At 38.3% G+C, this 17,338-nt stretch overlaps 1 protein-coding gene across 1 annotated transcript; it reads right to left on the minus strand.

Annotated features, from left to right (window-relative positions):
• Nucleotides 1-2,001: 2,001 nt before the first annotated feature.
• On the minus strand, nt 2,002-16,771 carry hyd (E3 ubiquitin-protein ligase hyd). The gene is given in 42 exon segments (XM_090178810.1): nt 2,002-2,761; nt 2,837-2,922; nt 2,992-3,142; nt 3,197-3,322; nt 3,376-3,604; nt 3,662-3,877; nt 3,952-4,082; nt 4,155-4,426; nt 4,561-4,645; nt 4,723-4,911; nt 4,966-5,188; nt 5,262-5,506; nt 5,575-5,880; nt 5,945-6,819; nt 6,881-7,169; nt 7,236-7,964; nt 8,019-8,180; nt 8,264-8,438; nt 8,508-8,671; nt 8,734-8,999; nt 9,069-9,429; nt 9,494-9,746; nt 9,804-9,930; nt 9,991-10,121; nt 10,187-10,271; nt 10,339-10,464; nt 10,527-10,608; nt 10,667-10,861; nt 10,928-11,082; nt 11,418-11,733; nt 11,803-11,930; nt 11,984-12,123; nt 12,189-12,443; nt 12,506-12,774; nt 12,848-12,970; nt 13,037-13,344; nt 13,427-13,564; nt 13,649-13,745; nt 13,826-14,191; nt 14,269-14,395; nt 14,682-14,763; nt 16,616-16,771. Coding segments are annotated over 41 exon segments (8,976 nt in total). The 5' UTR covers nt 14,744-14,763; nt 16,616-16,771; the 3' UTR covers nt 2,002-2,548.
• Nucleotides 16,772-17,338: the final 567 nt, after the last annotated feature.

Below are 17,338 nucleotides of genomic sequence, written 5' to 3' on the forward strand. Positions count from 1 at the left end.
CGCCAACATTCGTCCAAAACGTCCAACGCCACCTCGTTAATTACGTCTGGAATTCCACGCACTGGGTCGCGGTGGAATTCCTGTTCGAGTCCCGCGTGTCCGGTGGTTTACAACTAGTAAACGTTGCCGCCAAGATTGACGCGTTTCGCGTTCATTACGCTACGCGCCTCTTCGCCGATCCCGACCGCTCGAATCCCGGGTTTCGTTTCGCGTGCTCGGTATGCCATCTACCCACAACCGGCCGCAGGATTTCTTCACGCGCGCTCGCCATCCGCCGCTCCTACGGTTTTACAAGTACGTGGCCGACGCGTGTACCCGGTTCCGTCCGTTTCTCGCAGTCGCGGAATCGTCTCGAGAAGTTTTTCGAGACACACCTGTCTTAGAGTCAACCGTCGTTCGGGATGTCTCCGGCCAACCGCTTACCTCTCTCACGACTCCGGCACTTTTTCATCGAGGTCTACGCCATTTAGCCGATTTCATCAAGCCCGATGGTGCCTGGAGGCCGGTGCGCGACTGCGTCAACGACGACCGACCATCGCGTTCGTTCGAGGCTCAGCTTACCATCGCTTTCACCGCCATCCAACGGTCGTTCCCAGGCTACTTCGACGCCGCCGGCCTTCGAGAAGACGCTCCTTTCGGCGACGAAGACTCTTCGATCTTCCTTGTCGAACACACCAGTGGCGGTAGGTGCGTTAAGACGCGATTATCGCGAACCACGCCCACAACGCGCTTCCCACTCCCACGCGGTTGTCTCACATGGACCCTAACAACGTGCCGTTCCCGGCATGCCCCTTCTGCCCCACTGTAGGAACCGTCGCCCATCAATACTACGACTGCCCAATGGCGCGTCGTTTCGTCGCGCGACTCCTCCAACTAGTGCACGAATCACGCGACCACGTTCACACGTCCAGTGACTACTGGCTCCTAGCGGATGGCAAAAACCATCAGTTTTGCAACCTCGTTTTCCTGCTGGTCAAGCACGTTTTGAGGGATGTCCTTCGTCTCGCGACAACGGGAGGCCTGAGGACCGACAATTTCGAAGACGTTGAAACCCGGCTTTTTCGAACATTTCGCGCGCGCCTTAAAAGTTGGTTCGCGGTTCGACGCGCCCTCGCCCAAAGGAATAATACCATCCCGCGATTCTCCGACACGTGGGGCTTCGAAAACTTGAACATGTAATATATTGTAAAAAATAATTTCTGTTTAAATTGTTCATAACCTTTTAATTAAATTGTTAAATAACATTGTAAATAAAGGGTTCTCCCTACTCTCACCTTCACTGTAACGCCTCTGCGATTCAGTCATCGGTGTATTTTGAAATGGCGTTGAATTTATAGTAGTTTTACGTCAGTCATCGGAAAAACCGACTCTTCCAGCCGATGACTTCGGTGAGTAACCGATGACTATCGTGACGTCAAAACCGGAAACGCGACAAAGCGTACAGTAGGAAACCGATGTCACCGATTAGTAATCGGTGAGTCCGATGAGCTCTGCTGAACGTACCCATGGAAGTCAATTTTACGGAAGTGGATGGGCGCTTCGTCACAAAACCGTCAATCTGGGTACGCTATGGAACGATCTCTCTACAAACCTTGATATAAACTGGTGGCGCTAACTATGGGTACGATCAGCAGCACTCATCGGACTCACCGATTAGTAATCGCTGACATCGGTTTCCTACTGTACGCTTTTTAGCGTTTCCGGTTTTGACGTCATGATGGTCATTGGTTGCTCACCGTAGTCATCGGCTTAAAGAGCCGGTTTTTCCAATGACTGACGTAAAACTACTATAAATTCAACGCCATTTCAAAATACACCGATGACTGAATAAAAGCGTTCAGCAACTTACGACGTCATTATGACGAAAAAGCTCATCAGTGGAAAATATAAATCCATCGGGTTTTTTTTCCGTTGACTGTTACTGAACGTACTCTATATTTGTCTGGAAATACAAGTCTAAAATGCAAAATTCGATGTTTCACAACGAAATAAAAACAAATATTGACAATACCTACAAAATTTTTATTATCCATCAAAAAAGAGCATTTCTTTTAAATACTTAGTTCTCATAAATTCTATCATGACAATTTTAAATAATCGGCGCGGTTATTGTTTACAGTCATGTACACCACGTCATAAACAATTAAAGAACAAATGTCTTAATTCTAACAGTGCAACAAAATATAACGTAAACTGTAAAAGATATTCCTAGTCAGTGTTTAATTATTTTAGGAATGAAAGCAACTCATTTGAATTTCAGTCAACACTGCTTATAAGATTAAATGGGTATTCCACAATTAAAAATAAATGCCACACCTTCCCAAAATCCAGACTGTTTTAAGTTAAGAGCAAGAGCAAATATTATATGTACAAAATATACACAATCCAAATTTAGGGATGGGAATATATTCCAATTTATAAATGTCAAAGTGGAATTTAATTTCAAAAAATTTTGGTGTGACATTTGATTGTTAAATATACCTATGTCTTTTTAATTAGTCCAAATGAGAATGCTCAGAATTATAGGCTTATTATTTCAATTGCCCTATTATACAAAGCCAAAATTTTTGTTCTTTATGGCCAGTAATAGTTTAGAGCGAAGTATGGCTTTGGAGGAATAGAGAGGAATATACAGACGAGAGATACAAGTATTAGCGGTAGGAAGATGTTGATCATCAGCCGGGCGAATAGTTATATTGGGCATAGGTTGAAAACCTTCTTCACTAGCTGGTAGAGCAGGGCTTCCAGTCCAAAAATATACCTGCAAAAATTATTATTTTATTTTTTTTAAGAACATTCGAATTGAAAATGAAAGTTAATTTCAAATGATAATTACCAAATCTTGTTTCTCTTGATTGGCCATTTTCTCAACAATTGACCAAAACCAACGTTTAAGTCTAATTAAAAGCTCGCCAGCATCACCTTTACAAATAAGTCACACATTATGACAATTAATATTCAATAAAACAAATTAAGATAATAACTACTTACAGATACTAGTTTCATCATTGAAAGAAGTGTAACTAATTAACGTTTGAACATTTATTTCCCCAACACCATTTAAAAGTAGTCTGAAGTCTTCAGCTGTTAGTCCTTCCAAAGCTGTTGTTTGTAGGACATCGTAGACTCCATTGCGTAGGGCCTAGAAAACACTTGTTAAAAAAATTCTAAGAAAAAATATTACTTATAACAGTACCTCTAGGGCTTTTTCTTGTGATTTGACCATTCTGTATTCTGCATATCGCCGCACATAATCATAAACGTTAGTGGCAGTTACTTCAATATCTCTACCACCAGGAATAAGTTCTACACTTCCTCCACCCTAAGAAAGTTTAACGATTAACTCGTAAAGTTTAACTTTGACATTATCTTTACCTCTTCTTGACATAAATCAATGCAGAATGTCAGATCTAATGCAGAAAATATTGTGTTTGAATCTTTAGTCTCCGCATCTAATACAAGTTGACGTAAAGATTCATAAAGAAGTGGGTCAAAAAATGCTAAATCGTGCCATCCAATACGACGCCCCAAAATATATTTGATGACATGTCGATTAAGAAATATTGGGCAGAGTTCATTTTGAAGAAGACACAACCCCATAATCCTAAATAATATTCACATGTCAAAATTAAATGCAACTTTATACCATAATTTAACATACCTCCCAACATTTCTAAATGCATTTAGTCTCTCAGGAGTACATTTCCCTTGACGTGGGCTATAAAAACCTCTTTTCCCAGGTTGATAAAACAAAGCTGCATTGTCTTCCTCATCTTCATCATCAATTTCGTTCCTTCTGGAACAACCACTCACACGATGGGAACGTTCACCCAAACTGAAAACATCCAGTTCCATAATGGCGTCAGAAGTCGCGTCTCTAAACAGTTTTAAAAAATGTGAAAAGTGAACAAACAAATAAATGTTATTTGGGCATAACTTCAGGTATTTTACCTTCCATGAGAGAGGATTATATCAACAGCTTCTTCAACCTTCTGCCTTAAAGCATCTTCTGAAGCAAGAAGGAGCAGTAACTGGGCTGCTGATAGCTCAAGTAGCATACCAGTTATCTTACTAGCCAAACTCTTAAAAAATATGAAAATAAACCATAAGAGATTTCATACATGAATTAAAATGAGGAAGGTGTAGACATTTACAGGTCTTAAAGCTTGCACTTTAGGATACAGCCTTTGTCCCAATTGTTGTCTGTGTGTACTGAGATGGTCATTCCCAGCTTGGCTGTGACTGCTGCCTGCTTCCCCGGGCATGACAAAAGGTGCTGCGTCATAGCGGAGTGTTAATTGACTCTCTCTTTCCCTCATTTCACGAGTTCTTGGAACAGAAGCTCGTTTCTGTTGCTGTTGTTGTTGGGCCGCTTGCTGCAGTTGCTCCCTTTCCCTTTCTTTTGTTCTCAGACGTTGAATAAGACCTTGAAAATATAAAGTTGCGTTTTTTACACCAGAACTAGAATTAAGTACTTGAAAAATGTTGGAATTAATTTACTGAAGAGTGTAAGACTGATTTAAAAATGGTTGGCTTAAATTTTAGCTAAATGTATCTTACATGCAGTTGTCTTACTGTATTGAATAGATCGATTGCCCACTTGGCAAGATTCCAAGTTAGGAAGCCGTTCCGAGGATAAAACCATCTGAGAAGATGAATAATACAGTTACAACCCTGGCTATAGAACCAATTAATATAAGGATAAAGCTAAACGATAAATACTTCAGCAAGCAAAGTATAAAAGCTTCTTGCTACGCCAGTTCCTTCTCCAGGTTCATCCTTGAATGTGACTTTTACACGGGCAACAGCCATTGGCGGTGCACCACCAGAGCTTCTCCTACTGTATGCATTGTATTGTGTATTTAGCTCTTTGAAGGTTTGTTGTAAAAGAGCCGAACGTTCTCTTTCCATCTAGAGGGAAAAAATTTAATTCTTCATGTAAAAATTATATTTTAAGGAAAATACCTTGGATAAATGTAAATCCTTCTGTTGGACGCTTCTTAACTTTTCCATTTCCCTTCTAAATTTGGCTTCTTTGACAGGAAACCCTCCCAATTCACTGATAACTGATCCTGGTTCTGCTCCCACATCATCAACAAAAACACGTCCAAACAGCTCTAATGATAAACGCCATCGTCCTAAGAGGACATCGTGAGAAACAACTGGACCCAGTAATGACTGAGGTATTCTAAGAAGTATTATAAGAAATGTGACTTAGAAAAAAAATTCCAATGGGCAAATTTACGAAGAGAATAAAATACCTTGTGTGGTTGTGAGTGTGACTACTTGAATGTCCCCCTACAGCACCTCCATCCATATTGGATGAATGAGCTCCATCACTTGCATCTCTTCCATGATGGTGGAAAGAAGATGATGAACTACCGGCTCTAATTCCACTGCTTGTGCCAGGCAATGGAGAACAAATGTTTGAGGCAATTGTAATTTCAGCTACTGGACTTGGCGCTGCCACATAAGGGGCACTTGTAGAAGCTTGTGTTTCAGGGGTCTTTAAGAGTTTTTAAGATTTAGTAGAATTTATAAATATATTCTTAATGAAATAATTAAAAAACTCACAGTGGATGCTTGAGGTCTAACAGAAGCTGCGTGTACAATAACACTCGATTTGACAGGAGAAGGGGAATCTTTTTTACCAGGAGCAGCAACAATAATTGGGGCCCTGGATGCTTCTGGAACCAAGTTTGAGTTATTTCCACTGCTAGTAGATCCATTGCTGTTACTAGAGCTGCTATCGGCACCTTTTGTGGGGACACTAATAACTGAAGGCGGTCTGGAAGCTATGGAGCTCAAATCTTGTACCATCACATCACCAAACGAGATCACTTCTTGCATCACATCATTCACTGCATAATTTTCACTTCCCTAAATAGGTAATTCCATGTGAAAAATAGAACTTAAAAAAAATAGAGACAATTTTTTTCCTTACCATTTCTACATCATTTTGATTGCTGTCAAGTTCAGGCACCATTTGGATAGAAACCAAATCCTGAATATTGCTCATTTGAGATTGTGGAGGTGGAGGGGGGGGTGTCAATGGTGGAGGTGGGACAGGGTGGATTGAATTCTGATGATTAGCTTGAAGTGTTTGGGTATTACTATGGTGGGCATGCAAACTATGAGAGTAAGATGACGCCAAGCCGGTACTAGGAAGGGAAGAAGGGTAAGGTGGCAAGGGTTGGTTAGGCACACGCCCTCGGTTGTCAGCAGTTCGAATGGAGAGACCTAACCTATTTGGTAATGTACTGGCAGCATTTGCGGCCGAATTTACACTAGAACTTCCAAGTCGTTCATGATGAGTGGAAGAATGTTTAGGAATACCGAATAGATCTTCTCTGCGGGAATTTGGTTGCAATAAATGGGGCTGGTCTGCTAAGGGCAAAGCTTCAGCAAGAGGTGTTACGAAAGGATCTGGAGGAGTGCATCCAAGAAGCAATGTGGAATCTGATCTTTGGAAAAATGGGTGTTTGCGCCCTTTGGACTGTGATACTTGAGACTCTTCTTCCATACTTTCAGTTTCCAACAAGAGGGAAGTAGGGCCAACCTCATCATCTTGATCTTCATTTTCATTCTCATCTTGGTCATTCCAAGGATCTACTGCCAAACCGTCTCTGAGAGCTTCAGGGTCAGCTCCTTCCATCCCACATCTCATATAGTATATCAAAGCATCAAAAACATAAGCGATGTGCTTTAACGAAGAAACATCAATTACGGGTAAGGAGTCAAAATGTTCATTATTGTGAGCTCTCATCAATGATAATGCATAAGAAAGCATATCTCTTCTAGCTGAAACTCCATCATTTGCTAAAATAATCCAATATTAGAATTTGAAATTTGGGAAATGAAATAAGATTTCAAAAGGTACCAGATGATGAAAAGCGGCCTCTACGCCTGTTATCGATAGCTTGAGAGGCTGTTGTTCCACTGCCACCATTAGTAGCTCTGGTAGCTTCCTCCGCACTGCCACTACCACTTCCTGAGCCTATAGTACTCCTCCGAAATGATCTCAAATGTTGAGAGTGGAAAGGGTGTGAAGGATGGGCAGGGTCAGAGCTGTTTGTTAGAGCACAACCAAATCTCAGTTGGCACTCGGTAGAGTCCATAACAGTAGTTAGCCAATCCCATGTCGGTTTCAAATGATACTCCAAGTACATCTGACAAAAAAAAAAGTTACGAAATTTTAAAAGAAAATATGTCAATAGCTTATCTCGAAGACTTACATGCAAGTTAAGTGATTCAGTTGCTGAAACTTCTAAAGTTTGAGGTAAACTGGGAATTGGTGTTTGACAATCTTGAATAATGGTCCAGAGATCTGCAATTTGTCTGATAACTATGGCAAATGCTCTGGCTAAACAGACAGTTGTAGTGACCATTGTCACAGCACATTCTTGGGCCACAGAGGCCGCAACGGCAGTTGGTCCGGCAGTAGTTCTTCGTAAAGAAGATGGGTCTATGTAAATTAGACCACTAGAGCCAGAAGTAGTAACAGTTCCCCTTCCTTGTTCTCGAGCTCTCAAAGCCCACTGCATGTGTTGGGGTGCCAAATTAGGTCTTGGCCCACCAGTGGTGCCTGAAGTGCTGCGACGTTCAAGTTGCTCATCCATAAAAGCTAATTCCTCTGTGTCTGGTTCAGTTTCGCCAGTTTCACTTTCTTCCTCTTCATCAGCGTTTGATGAATCAGCAGAATCATCGTCAGAGAAGTAAGGAAGACTAGCAACACCAGCATCAGACCCAGCAGTTGCACCAGTAGTGGCACTTCTTTGAGCACTAGCATTGTCCTGGTTACTTTGATATGAAGCACTGTCAGGATTACTATCACTATCACTGTCACTTTCCTCGTCATTATGTTCTGGAGGAGCATTTTCATGTTCGGATTGTTCAGCCATTGGTTCATCCCTTTCACTTTCATGATCTGGATCTTCACTAGCTGCATTCTCCACAACATCCACCTTCAATGACATGCAAATTTATTACAAACTTTTTTCATCATATTGAGAACTTACTTCATGGTCTTCATCTTCTCTATCTCTATTATTGGCAGCCGCAACAGAACTACTAAGTCCTGAACTATTTTGACTAACTGACACCGAAACCCCAGAGTGACCAGGATCACTACGGCTGCTCCTAGTCATCATTGGATCAACAGCAAACAGCTCTTCGCTGCCCTGTTTGGATTAGGAAACATTTACCGAGAGGTCATATAAAAATTGCAAAATTAAATCATGCTTTCTTCAAAACTAACACTAACGTGGACAGCATCAAGGCTTAAAACCAACGGAAATGGAGCAGATGGTCTAGCAACTCCCAGCCTGACTGGAGCAATCAAGGCATCAGCAGTTTCGCAAAGCTCTTCAATTGCCAGTGTTATAAGTGCTTGAAAAACTCTCCTACATTTAGCATGAGGTTGTTGCGCACCTCCAGAACTAAAACCAGTTTTACTGTTAACAAAAACCCAAAAAAAATATATAATAGTAGTTTTTTTTTTGGTTTACCCCTTCTTCCTATTGGTATTCGGTGCCATCTCCATGCTCAAAATGACAAATATCCTAGCAACTGATCTCACAAATCTCCTCACTACAACTTTGGCTTCCATTTTAGCTGTCGGGTTGTTGCTCTGGAGCTCCCTTACCATTGTTGATAATAGAATGTCCAGCATCTAAATGTCGAAGTTTTAACAAAACATTTCTAGTACAATGATATATACATGTAAATAATCACCTCAATGCTGCATTTAGTCAATAGACAATGAGAAAATTTATCAAGTAAGGCTGAACCTCTTTGGGCATTTAAGTATGTGCGATCCTCAAAGACTGGGCTGGTTACATAGTCATCCGATCCATAGCCAGAGATAGAGTTCAAACCATCTTTTCCTTTCCATCCAGACATTATGGCGGCTTTAACCGCACCCCAATCATTCAGCAATCTTTCCAAAGCTCTACGTGAGAACCTTGGAGGCTCTAAATCATGATCAGGCATATCTGCATCTTCAAGGAAAATATTGTTAGTTACATCTCTATAACAGGTTATACAGAAATAAAGAAAATAAATCAAACCTAGATCAGAAGCAGGAGTTTTTCGTGGGGCAGATGACCTTGGTCTTGAAGGCCTATACTGCCTTTGTTCAACGGCTTGTCTTCCAACAGTTTGAACCAAAAACAAGAGAATACTTTCCCCCCTTCCATTAGGAACATTGACGAGGTCAGTTTCCATTATCAATCGATTCAGAAGTTGATATCTTGTTTCTTGTTGGCCAGCAATCAACGCTCTGCATTTGCATTTTTCCCAACAATCGCAATAAGCAGTGGGTGATGTTCTCTTTAGTTTACAATCATGACCCTTATGGCAAACTTTAGCACACTCAGTACAGCAACAGAGTGAGCCAGTAAGTCCGCAGGTTCGACATTCAAAGATATCCTAATTCAGGATAAATATATTTAGGATATTTCATACACTCACAGGTAACAAAATGCATCTTTACTTGATTAATGTGATCAGCTCCAGTCCAAGTGAAACTACACGTATCATTACAACACAAGACTTGCAATGGGTTGTCATCAGGGTTTGACCCTGGAGGATAAAGCATAGACATGACCATCTTCCTTTGGCCTTCCACATCCATGCTGCCCATTGCCTCTTTGGCTACAGTCTGGGCAGTGTTTAACAAAAGTACCGCGGCTGAGTAGGCTCTACCAGCTACTGCAGACATAAATGGTGTACTACTTTGGCCATCCCTAAACAAAAAGGCTGTTAGTTTTATATTCAAAGTTACAACAGTAGTTTCATATTACTTAGCAGAGAGTAACTCTTTCATGTATGGTTTTAAGAGTGGCGAATCACACAATTGCCATAATATACTTAATGAGTTACTCCTGCGTTCAATAGGTTCGGCTGAAGCACTTAAGTTTGTTGCACCAGCTAAAAATAAAACAAAATAATCAAACCAAAAAATATTTGTACATCGCTATCTTTACTTACCACTACCAGAGTCACTGGAATCTAATGGCCAGCTTAGGGGTGGAATTGCAACATCATTGTCTCGACTATCAAGACTTGGTAAGCTTCTTGCTGCTGATGTTGCCCGTCTCATCATCTCACGTAATGATACACTACAAAAATTATTCAAAATTTTAATCAAACATATACACATGAGTACAGGTTCTAAATAACATACCTTCTAGAAGTAAGGCTAACTCCACTAGATGAAACAGTTCCAGTTAAAATATCAAGAGACTCTAAGCCACTTCCATTCGTATCTTCTGAACCCAATTGGGGGAAAAAATGAGTAAAATATATCATACCATAAATAACATTCCCCTTTAATACCTGAAGAGTCATGATCCTTATTGGAAGTTGGGAAGCAGATGGAAACTGCAGTGTGCAGTATATTTCTATTGCCATCACACCTCTCGTTTAATATTTTTTGCACAGAGCTGCAACCCATCGGTGAATCTATCAACCAAATATGACACATTAAGATCAATTAAAAGGTATAGGCCAATAGATAAACTCACTGATATCTCTTAGCAAATTGTTTAATGTTTGTTTAACACTTTCTGGATCACACTTAAAGATAGACGACATCAGCGACTGATTCTGTTAAAATCCCCATTATTAACACACAAAAATAATCAAAGCGTAACACAGAACTTACTTCAAGAGCTAAGACTACAATTGCTACTTGATTTTTGTGGTTGGTTGGTACATCTTTTAGTCCATGAACTCCTAACCCAATCGCTCGTGCAGGGGCTAAATCTAGAGCAATGGGGTCACGTATACTCTCTGTGCAATCTTTCACTAATGGATAAATAGCACTGTTTCCATCGCGAAGAATCATCACGTTTTCATTCTAATAGTGTGTAAATTTGTTTAAAATTCAAAGGCCAAATTATACACATAACTTTCCAAAACTTACTTCTCCATTGCAATAGAGAGCTACATTCCTCAAATCCTGACCCAAAAATGAATTGGTATCAGTTGGAAATGAGCTATCCTGTTCTGGTCTACCGGATCCCAAATTGTATATGACGTAACTAAGCTTTCCATTATTTTGGACAATGGCATGAATACCTTAAGTGACAAAATGATTTAGTTCCTGTCCATTAAAAAGGTCACACGTGAATTTTGCTGCCCCATGGCAAAACCTTCTAACCAAGAAATTTTGGAAAAATTAGATTTTTGTGCATCAGTATTACTAAGGCATGTACAAAGGTACTGTAAAATTTTCAGGTAAAAGTCATAAATATTTAACTATTTATGACTTAAAAAATGGTTTTGGATTTTATAATTTTTGCATTAAAAACCACGTTAAAATCTTTTAACTTAGGTTTTGAAAAAATCAAATATCTCAAAATTATGATCGTGTTGGTTAAAAGGTTTTGCCATGCGACAGCCGAATTGCATACCTTGTCCAGAAACAGCCATAGAAAGGATATTTCCTGAATCTGATATGCTGACTTTGCGCGGTGTTCTTTGAAAACAATCTGGGTTTCTTGGTGTGTTATTCCCCCTGACAACTTGTAGTTCTTCTTTACGTAAAAGACGACATTCTTGCCATAGAGTATTCAATTCCTCTCCACCAGGGACCATATTCGCACCAGAGCTAATTGTTCCCGCAGTTCCAGAAACAGAAACTGGCGTTGAAGATGTACTAACAGGCACATTTCCCATTAAAAGCGAATCTTTAGCAGGGAATCTCACTGCAGCATAATTTCCATCAACCTTGCAACCGGATGTAAATGTATCATATACCAAAGTCAGGAGTTATAAAGAGCTAAAACTGTAAAATACCTTTAACACTTTACCAACCGGAACATTTTTTACATCTTCCACAAAAACCACATCTTTGATTTGCCATTGTTCTTCATCTTTGCCTTCATCATCTCTAGATAACATTCCACTTTGTCTATGTCTCCTCTCTACAATGTAAAATTGTCAAACCAACTGTCACCAAAGGAAAAAAAGGAATTACTTTGAGGATGAGGACTAGATGTTGGTTCGCTGCATGTAGAGGAAGCTGGAGAAGCAGGTGGAGGCATTTCTTGTCTATCTTGACGTGGATCAGTTTGTTTAAGACCAAAAATGTCAGACCGGGGTTCTTGTCTCTTTTCACTAACAGGAAATTAAAAAAAAATTAACTTTTGCATTTGGGTTTAAACTAAGTTTTGAAGTTATACCTGGGGTAAGAGGGCAATATCCTAAATGTGCAGGTGTCAGTGAAATTCCAAGCTGCTGAAATTAGCTGACCAACTCTCGGGATTCCGCCTGAAGTTGTGAAAGCCACTGCACCAGTATGGTATTTTGGACTATTCCTCATGCAAACTTGAGTGCCAGCCATTATTTCCGAAGAGACGCTATTACATTTATGTTTTTTCCATTTGGTTTTTACTTTCTCCCAAAGCTTTTTTCTTTGGTTGAATGGAGCAACTCCCCTTAAAGATAATAAAAATTAAAAAAATTTAAAACAAATAAATGTCAATTTTTTTTAACATACCACCAATAAATGGCCCCAGATTCTAGCTTCGCACATGTATAAAGTGAGCAGACATAGAGAGATACTGGTTTATCATTTTGGAATTCAGGAAACAATGTTGCCGAATGTTCTAATTTTGAGGAAACTGAACACAAAGTTTCATCAATCCAGGTTGCAACTTTTCCAGTATCTGTAACAACGGATGCCCTAATTCCAGATGCTGCCAGAGAGGTTATTTTTTCTCCCGTTAATCCCAACTGATAAACTTTAGGGTGAAACATATTTGTTGTCTATAATGACCAAGATAGTATTTGTAAGTCACTCCATAACCAATTTCATAGATACAAAACAGTAAAAACTTACTTCAGTCTGCTGGAATGGGTCAGAATCTGCCCATCTCCATTGGTGAACTTGCCCAGATGTACTTAAACCAATTAATTCGGAATAAAGACAAGCTATTTGTTGGAAACGTATACCTTGACCAAACTAGCAATATAATATTGTTATTAGATTTATGAAATTGGCATTAGAGTAAAACAAATGTTGTTGTACCTTATCAGACCAAAATTCAAGTTCATCTCCTAACCATAATGGATTTGGTTCGCACGAATCTCTCTTCTTTGATTCCATAATGGACTCTGCCCCTCCTGAGGGAGTTTTGTCACCAACACTAGCAGCACCACTGTCTCTCAGGGCAGTCTCTAACCAGCGCCTAGAGCCTGAATATTGTCTATCTCTAAGGCGAAACATGTTATCTCGTTCTCTGTCTCTATCTCGATCCAAATCCCGGTCAGCTCCAGCTGCTGTTGAATTAGTAGTAGAAGAAGTATTGGTCGCATTGGTGGCAAACCAACGAGCGACTTTATGTCAAATGCAACATCCAACCCTTTCACCAATCTTAACTATTTCTAACAATATTATAAAACACAACAGTCTGCTTACCCGTCCTGCCACGACTCCCCGATCTACTTCGGAGACTAGAGTATCCAAACATGTCCTCTGAAAACATGGCATCAGCGTCAATAATCACGCTGGGATGATCACTATGAATTCCAGCATCAAGAAGAGAGATCAAATCATCTAGAAAAATTAAATACGTAACTATATTTATCTTTCTTACAAGTTGAAAAAACAGTAAAAGCTGTATGCAGAAGAGAACAGTACCTCCAGGCATGTAGGAGTCCTGACTATCGTCTACATCTTCACCTTCCTCATCATCACGACTTAATAAGTTATTCACAGCAAGATTTACATCTAAGTTCTATAAAACCACAAAAATTAATTCACAATAGCCTAGCTGCTAGTTACAGCGAAGAATGAAATGAATTAAAAAATAATTACAGTTCTTTGAAGCTCTCTGACTATAAGATTCCTCGACTTCCCTTGCAAAACCACTTGGGCCTGAGTTACGAGTTCTTCAGGTACGTATGGGGCAGGTACAACGGGTCTGGAACCCATTATAACCCCTGATGCCCTTCCTCTGCTACTAGTAGTTCTCATAATGCGGCCTCTGGTTCTGGTTGGTGCACGAGCCCCAGATTGGGGGTTGTTATTCCCTTTCAAATTTAAACTATTGGGAAAATAGACTATATTCACTTTCTACACATTGACACATGAATTAGTAACCTACACTTTGGAAGCTTCATTTTTACTAAGATCAAGTCGCTCGGTTTGCACAGAAAATGCAATACGACACACTCTTCCATCCTACACAAAACCAACACTAATATTAATACAAAAGCACCGAGATAATAAATTATTTTATGGATATAACATGAGCATACCTCCAAAAGAAAAGCTATATGAGTTGGTCCCACAACACACTGCCTAACAGTTACATTTCTCAAAGCAGATAACACACCAGGTGGAATATAATTACACCTGTTTATCTTTTCAGCAACCTCCCGAATTCTGTTTAACACAAAACAAGAATTTTTAATATTTGGTAGAGTTGAAGTTAGCTGTTTAATTTTCTCAATAATAAAGGGCCATATTAATTATAATATTGATATTTCATATATTCAATTAAAAGTAATACAATTAATAGGGCAAAATATTAAACTAATAAGTAAAATAAAATAAAAATCTTTAGACAACTTTATGATAACCAGCAATACTAATTTAACCTTAATCTATGTTGGATTATGGCACAATATTTCTGTTTGAAGCTATTACAAAGGTGTAAAAAACTTTATACCTCTCATTGAGTTGTTCCTCATTACCAGGGAGAGGATGCACCACAAAATGAATGGAACTCATTTTAATTCTTCAATCACAGACTGAAATACAAAAAAAATTATCAAACAAGAAAATTATCACTAAATATGTTGATTACACAAACATTTTTGTGAATATTCCTATTTCAAATAGCTCTAGCCTGTTCAAGCTACTTGTATTTTCATTACGGTTACCAGTAATGTTTGTTGATTTTTTTAATTTTTAAAAAATCAAATTATAATTTTTTTTTAGTGGATTGTTTAACATATTCACATTTTTTGGCATGCCTTGATAATGTAAATCAAACTTTCAATTACTCATACTTAAAATAAAATAATTATAATTTAGTTTGCTCTGAATTTGCATTGCTACAGAAACTATTTTCATACATTTACATAAATACATTGAGGAATAAAACTTTTAAAAGGTGATTTAAATCAAGGATTTAATAAAAATCATTTAATTGAAATTGGTTTAATCCGACAACCCTGGTTATCAGATTCTTTGTAAATCTAACTTTCATTACTATAGGTGGATACTTTACGCTTGTTCTGTGGTGGAAAATAGTTTGAGTCTTGTAAACCTATTTTTCTACAATAGCTGATTGTGGCATTTTACCCAATTTAACTAGATAAATTCTGGATAAGCAGATGATTTTATACGTTTACTCTCTTTACTCCTGCTTTTGAGGATAAGTAAAGTGTTGCACCAATACTCTGACCTTGATGAACAGTTCATAGTGTAGAGTAATTATCTCCACCAGAACCAATAAAAAGTATCCACCTACTATATATAAAACAACGTGCTAGAATTAACATTTAGAAGAAATGCTACAACCATTTAATGATGGATTAAATGTACTACAAAAGGCAACTGTTTTCCTATCATTGCTCTCAAAAGTAAAAAATTAAGTTGATGATTTCGGTATTTGGTTGGTTTTTCTAAATTTGTATGGCATATTTGCTTGTGATTTTCACGATAATAGAGTAAATATCAAGTCTAATTCAGTATTTAATTAAACCACTTTCTTAATTTATATAATTATATGAATATATTATTAAATTATGTATAATATAAATATTATTTCTGAAGATTTTGGAAAATTATAAACCAAAATGTTATTTATGAAATTTTTGGAAAGGGGGGTGGGGGGGTTCAAATATATTGATGGTACGCCCACCTGATATCTAGCAGGGTACAATGTACCCCCATACTCCCCTATTCCACCACCACTGATTTGCTCTTTGCTAAGCTAGTTTGTATACGTAACCCAAAAATTATTATCAACTAACATTGATAATTAGAAGAGTTACATAGCACCATTAAACACACAGAATGCCCATTATTTAGCCAAAATACTAACTTTTCACCTAAATAATGGGTAGTTAGGTCTTTGGTCCCCGAAAGATCTTGAAGCCTTAGACAAACTTCAAATTAAGTTTATATACTGAAACTTAGCTTCAAAGGTATCTGTACTATTATAACAGAGTAAATGTAATGATAATAAATCTGATCTAAAATTAAATGGATTTGTAACATGTGTCTTTTTATTCTGAAAAATAATTTTATCAGAATTATGTACTCTTGGTACAAAAACTTATTTAGAAAGAAAATGGCTGGCCTGAGGGGAAATTACTGCAAAGGGGATGATGACCTCTTCAAGTCTTTATGACATTAGGTCATTCATACCATTTGATTAATTTTTTCAATATACAGCTCAAGTAGGTTTAGTAACACGCGATATTTCATGTTATTTTGAAACCAATTTATAAAAAGGATTTTTTTTTATGTATACTGAGTAGCTTTAAAAAAAACGTTAAGCCTTGGCGTCAGCAAACTGCTGCTAAAGAAAGACCGCCCTAACCCTTACACGAAAAACGTTTACAAAATTCTTAAAAACAATATCTCAATTACCTTTAATATCAGCAATTCGTTATAGTTTTTATTTTCAACATTAGCAAATCTAAACTTTTAGAAATGTTTTTTATAAAAAATCACAAATATAACGAGGTAAGACCGTAAAAGAGATCTGAGACAAACGACTTTCGTTCACCGAAGCTTCAGTAATGGAAACGTGCAGACGACAATCCAATGATGCCATCTGACATCGATTTTCGTGATTGGTCAGAAAAACCGACAAAATTGAATACACAAAAAATTGTTATGTCTTTCATAAGAGAAACATTAAACAAATAATAGAATTCTACGAAATAAATAAACTCTTAAGTAAAAGTTTAACTTAGTATATTTATTTTATAGATAGCTCCATTATTTAAAGTGTAATTTATTTCCAACTTTATTATAACGTTATATACGCCACTTAGTATTACCAAAGATAATATAGACCTCATACCCTAGAACTATGGCAGCGACCGTTAGAGGCCGACATCTTGTTGGAGGTCACATTCTGGAAGTAGGTAAACACGAGGGTAAACATTTCGTTACAAAACCGTCCTTAAAAAATTCGAATATACGGTACGAGGTTTATATTAACTTTGGCCCAATGGAGGACGATTTTTCGGAGGTCACGTGCCGGAAGTGTGTAAGCGCTTCGTTACAAAACTGACAATCAAAAAAAGCTCTCAGAAATCAGAATTCGATTCTAGGGTCCGAATTTATATTATCTTTGGTAACACC

The sequence above is a fragment of the Leiobunum rupestre genome, chromosome 6, assembly GCF_980474605.1.
Source record: "Leiobunum rupestre chromosome 6, qqLeiRupe1.1.hap1, whole genome shotgun sequence".
NCBI classification, from domain to species: Eukaryota; Metazoa; Arthropoda; class Arachnida; order Opiliones; family Sclerosomatidae; genus Leiobunum; species Leiobunum rupestre.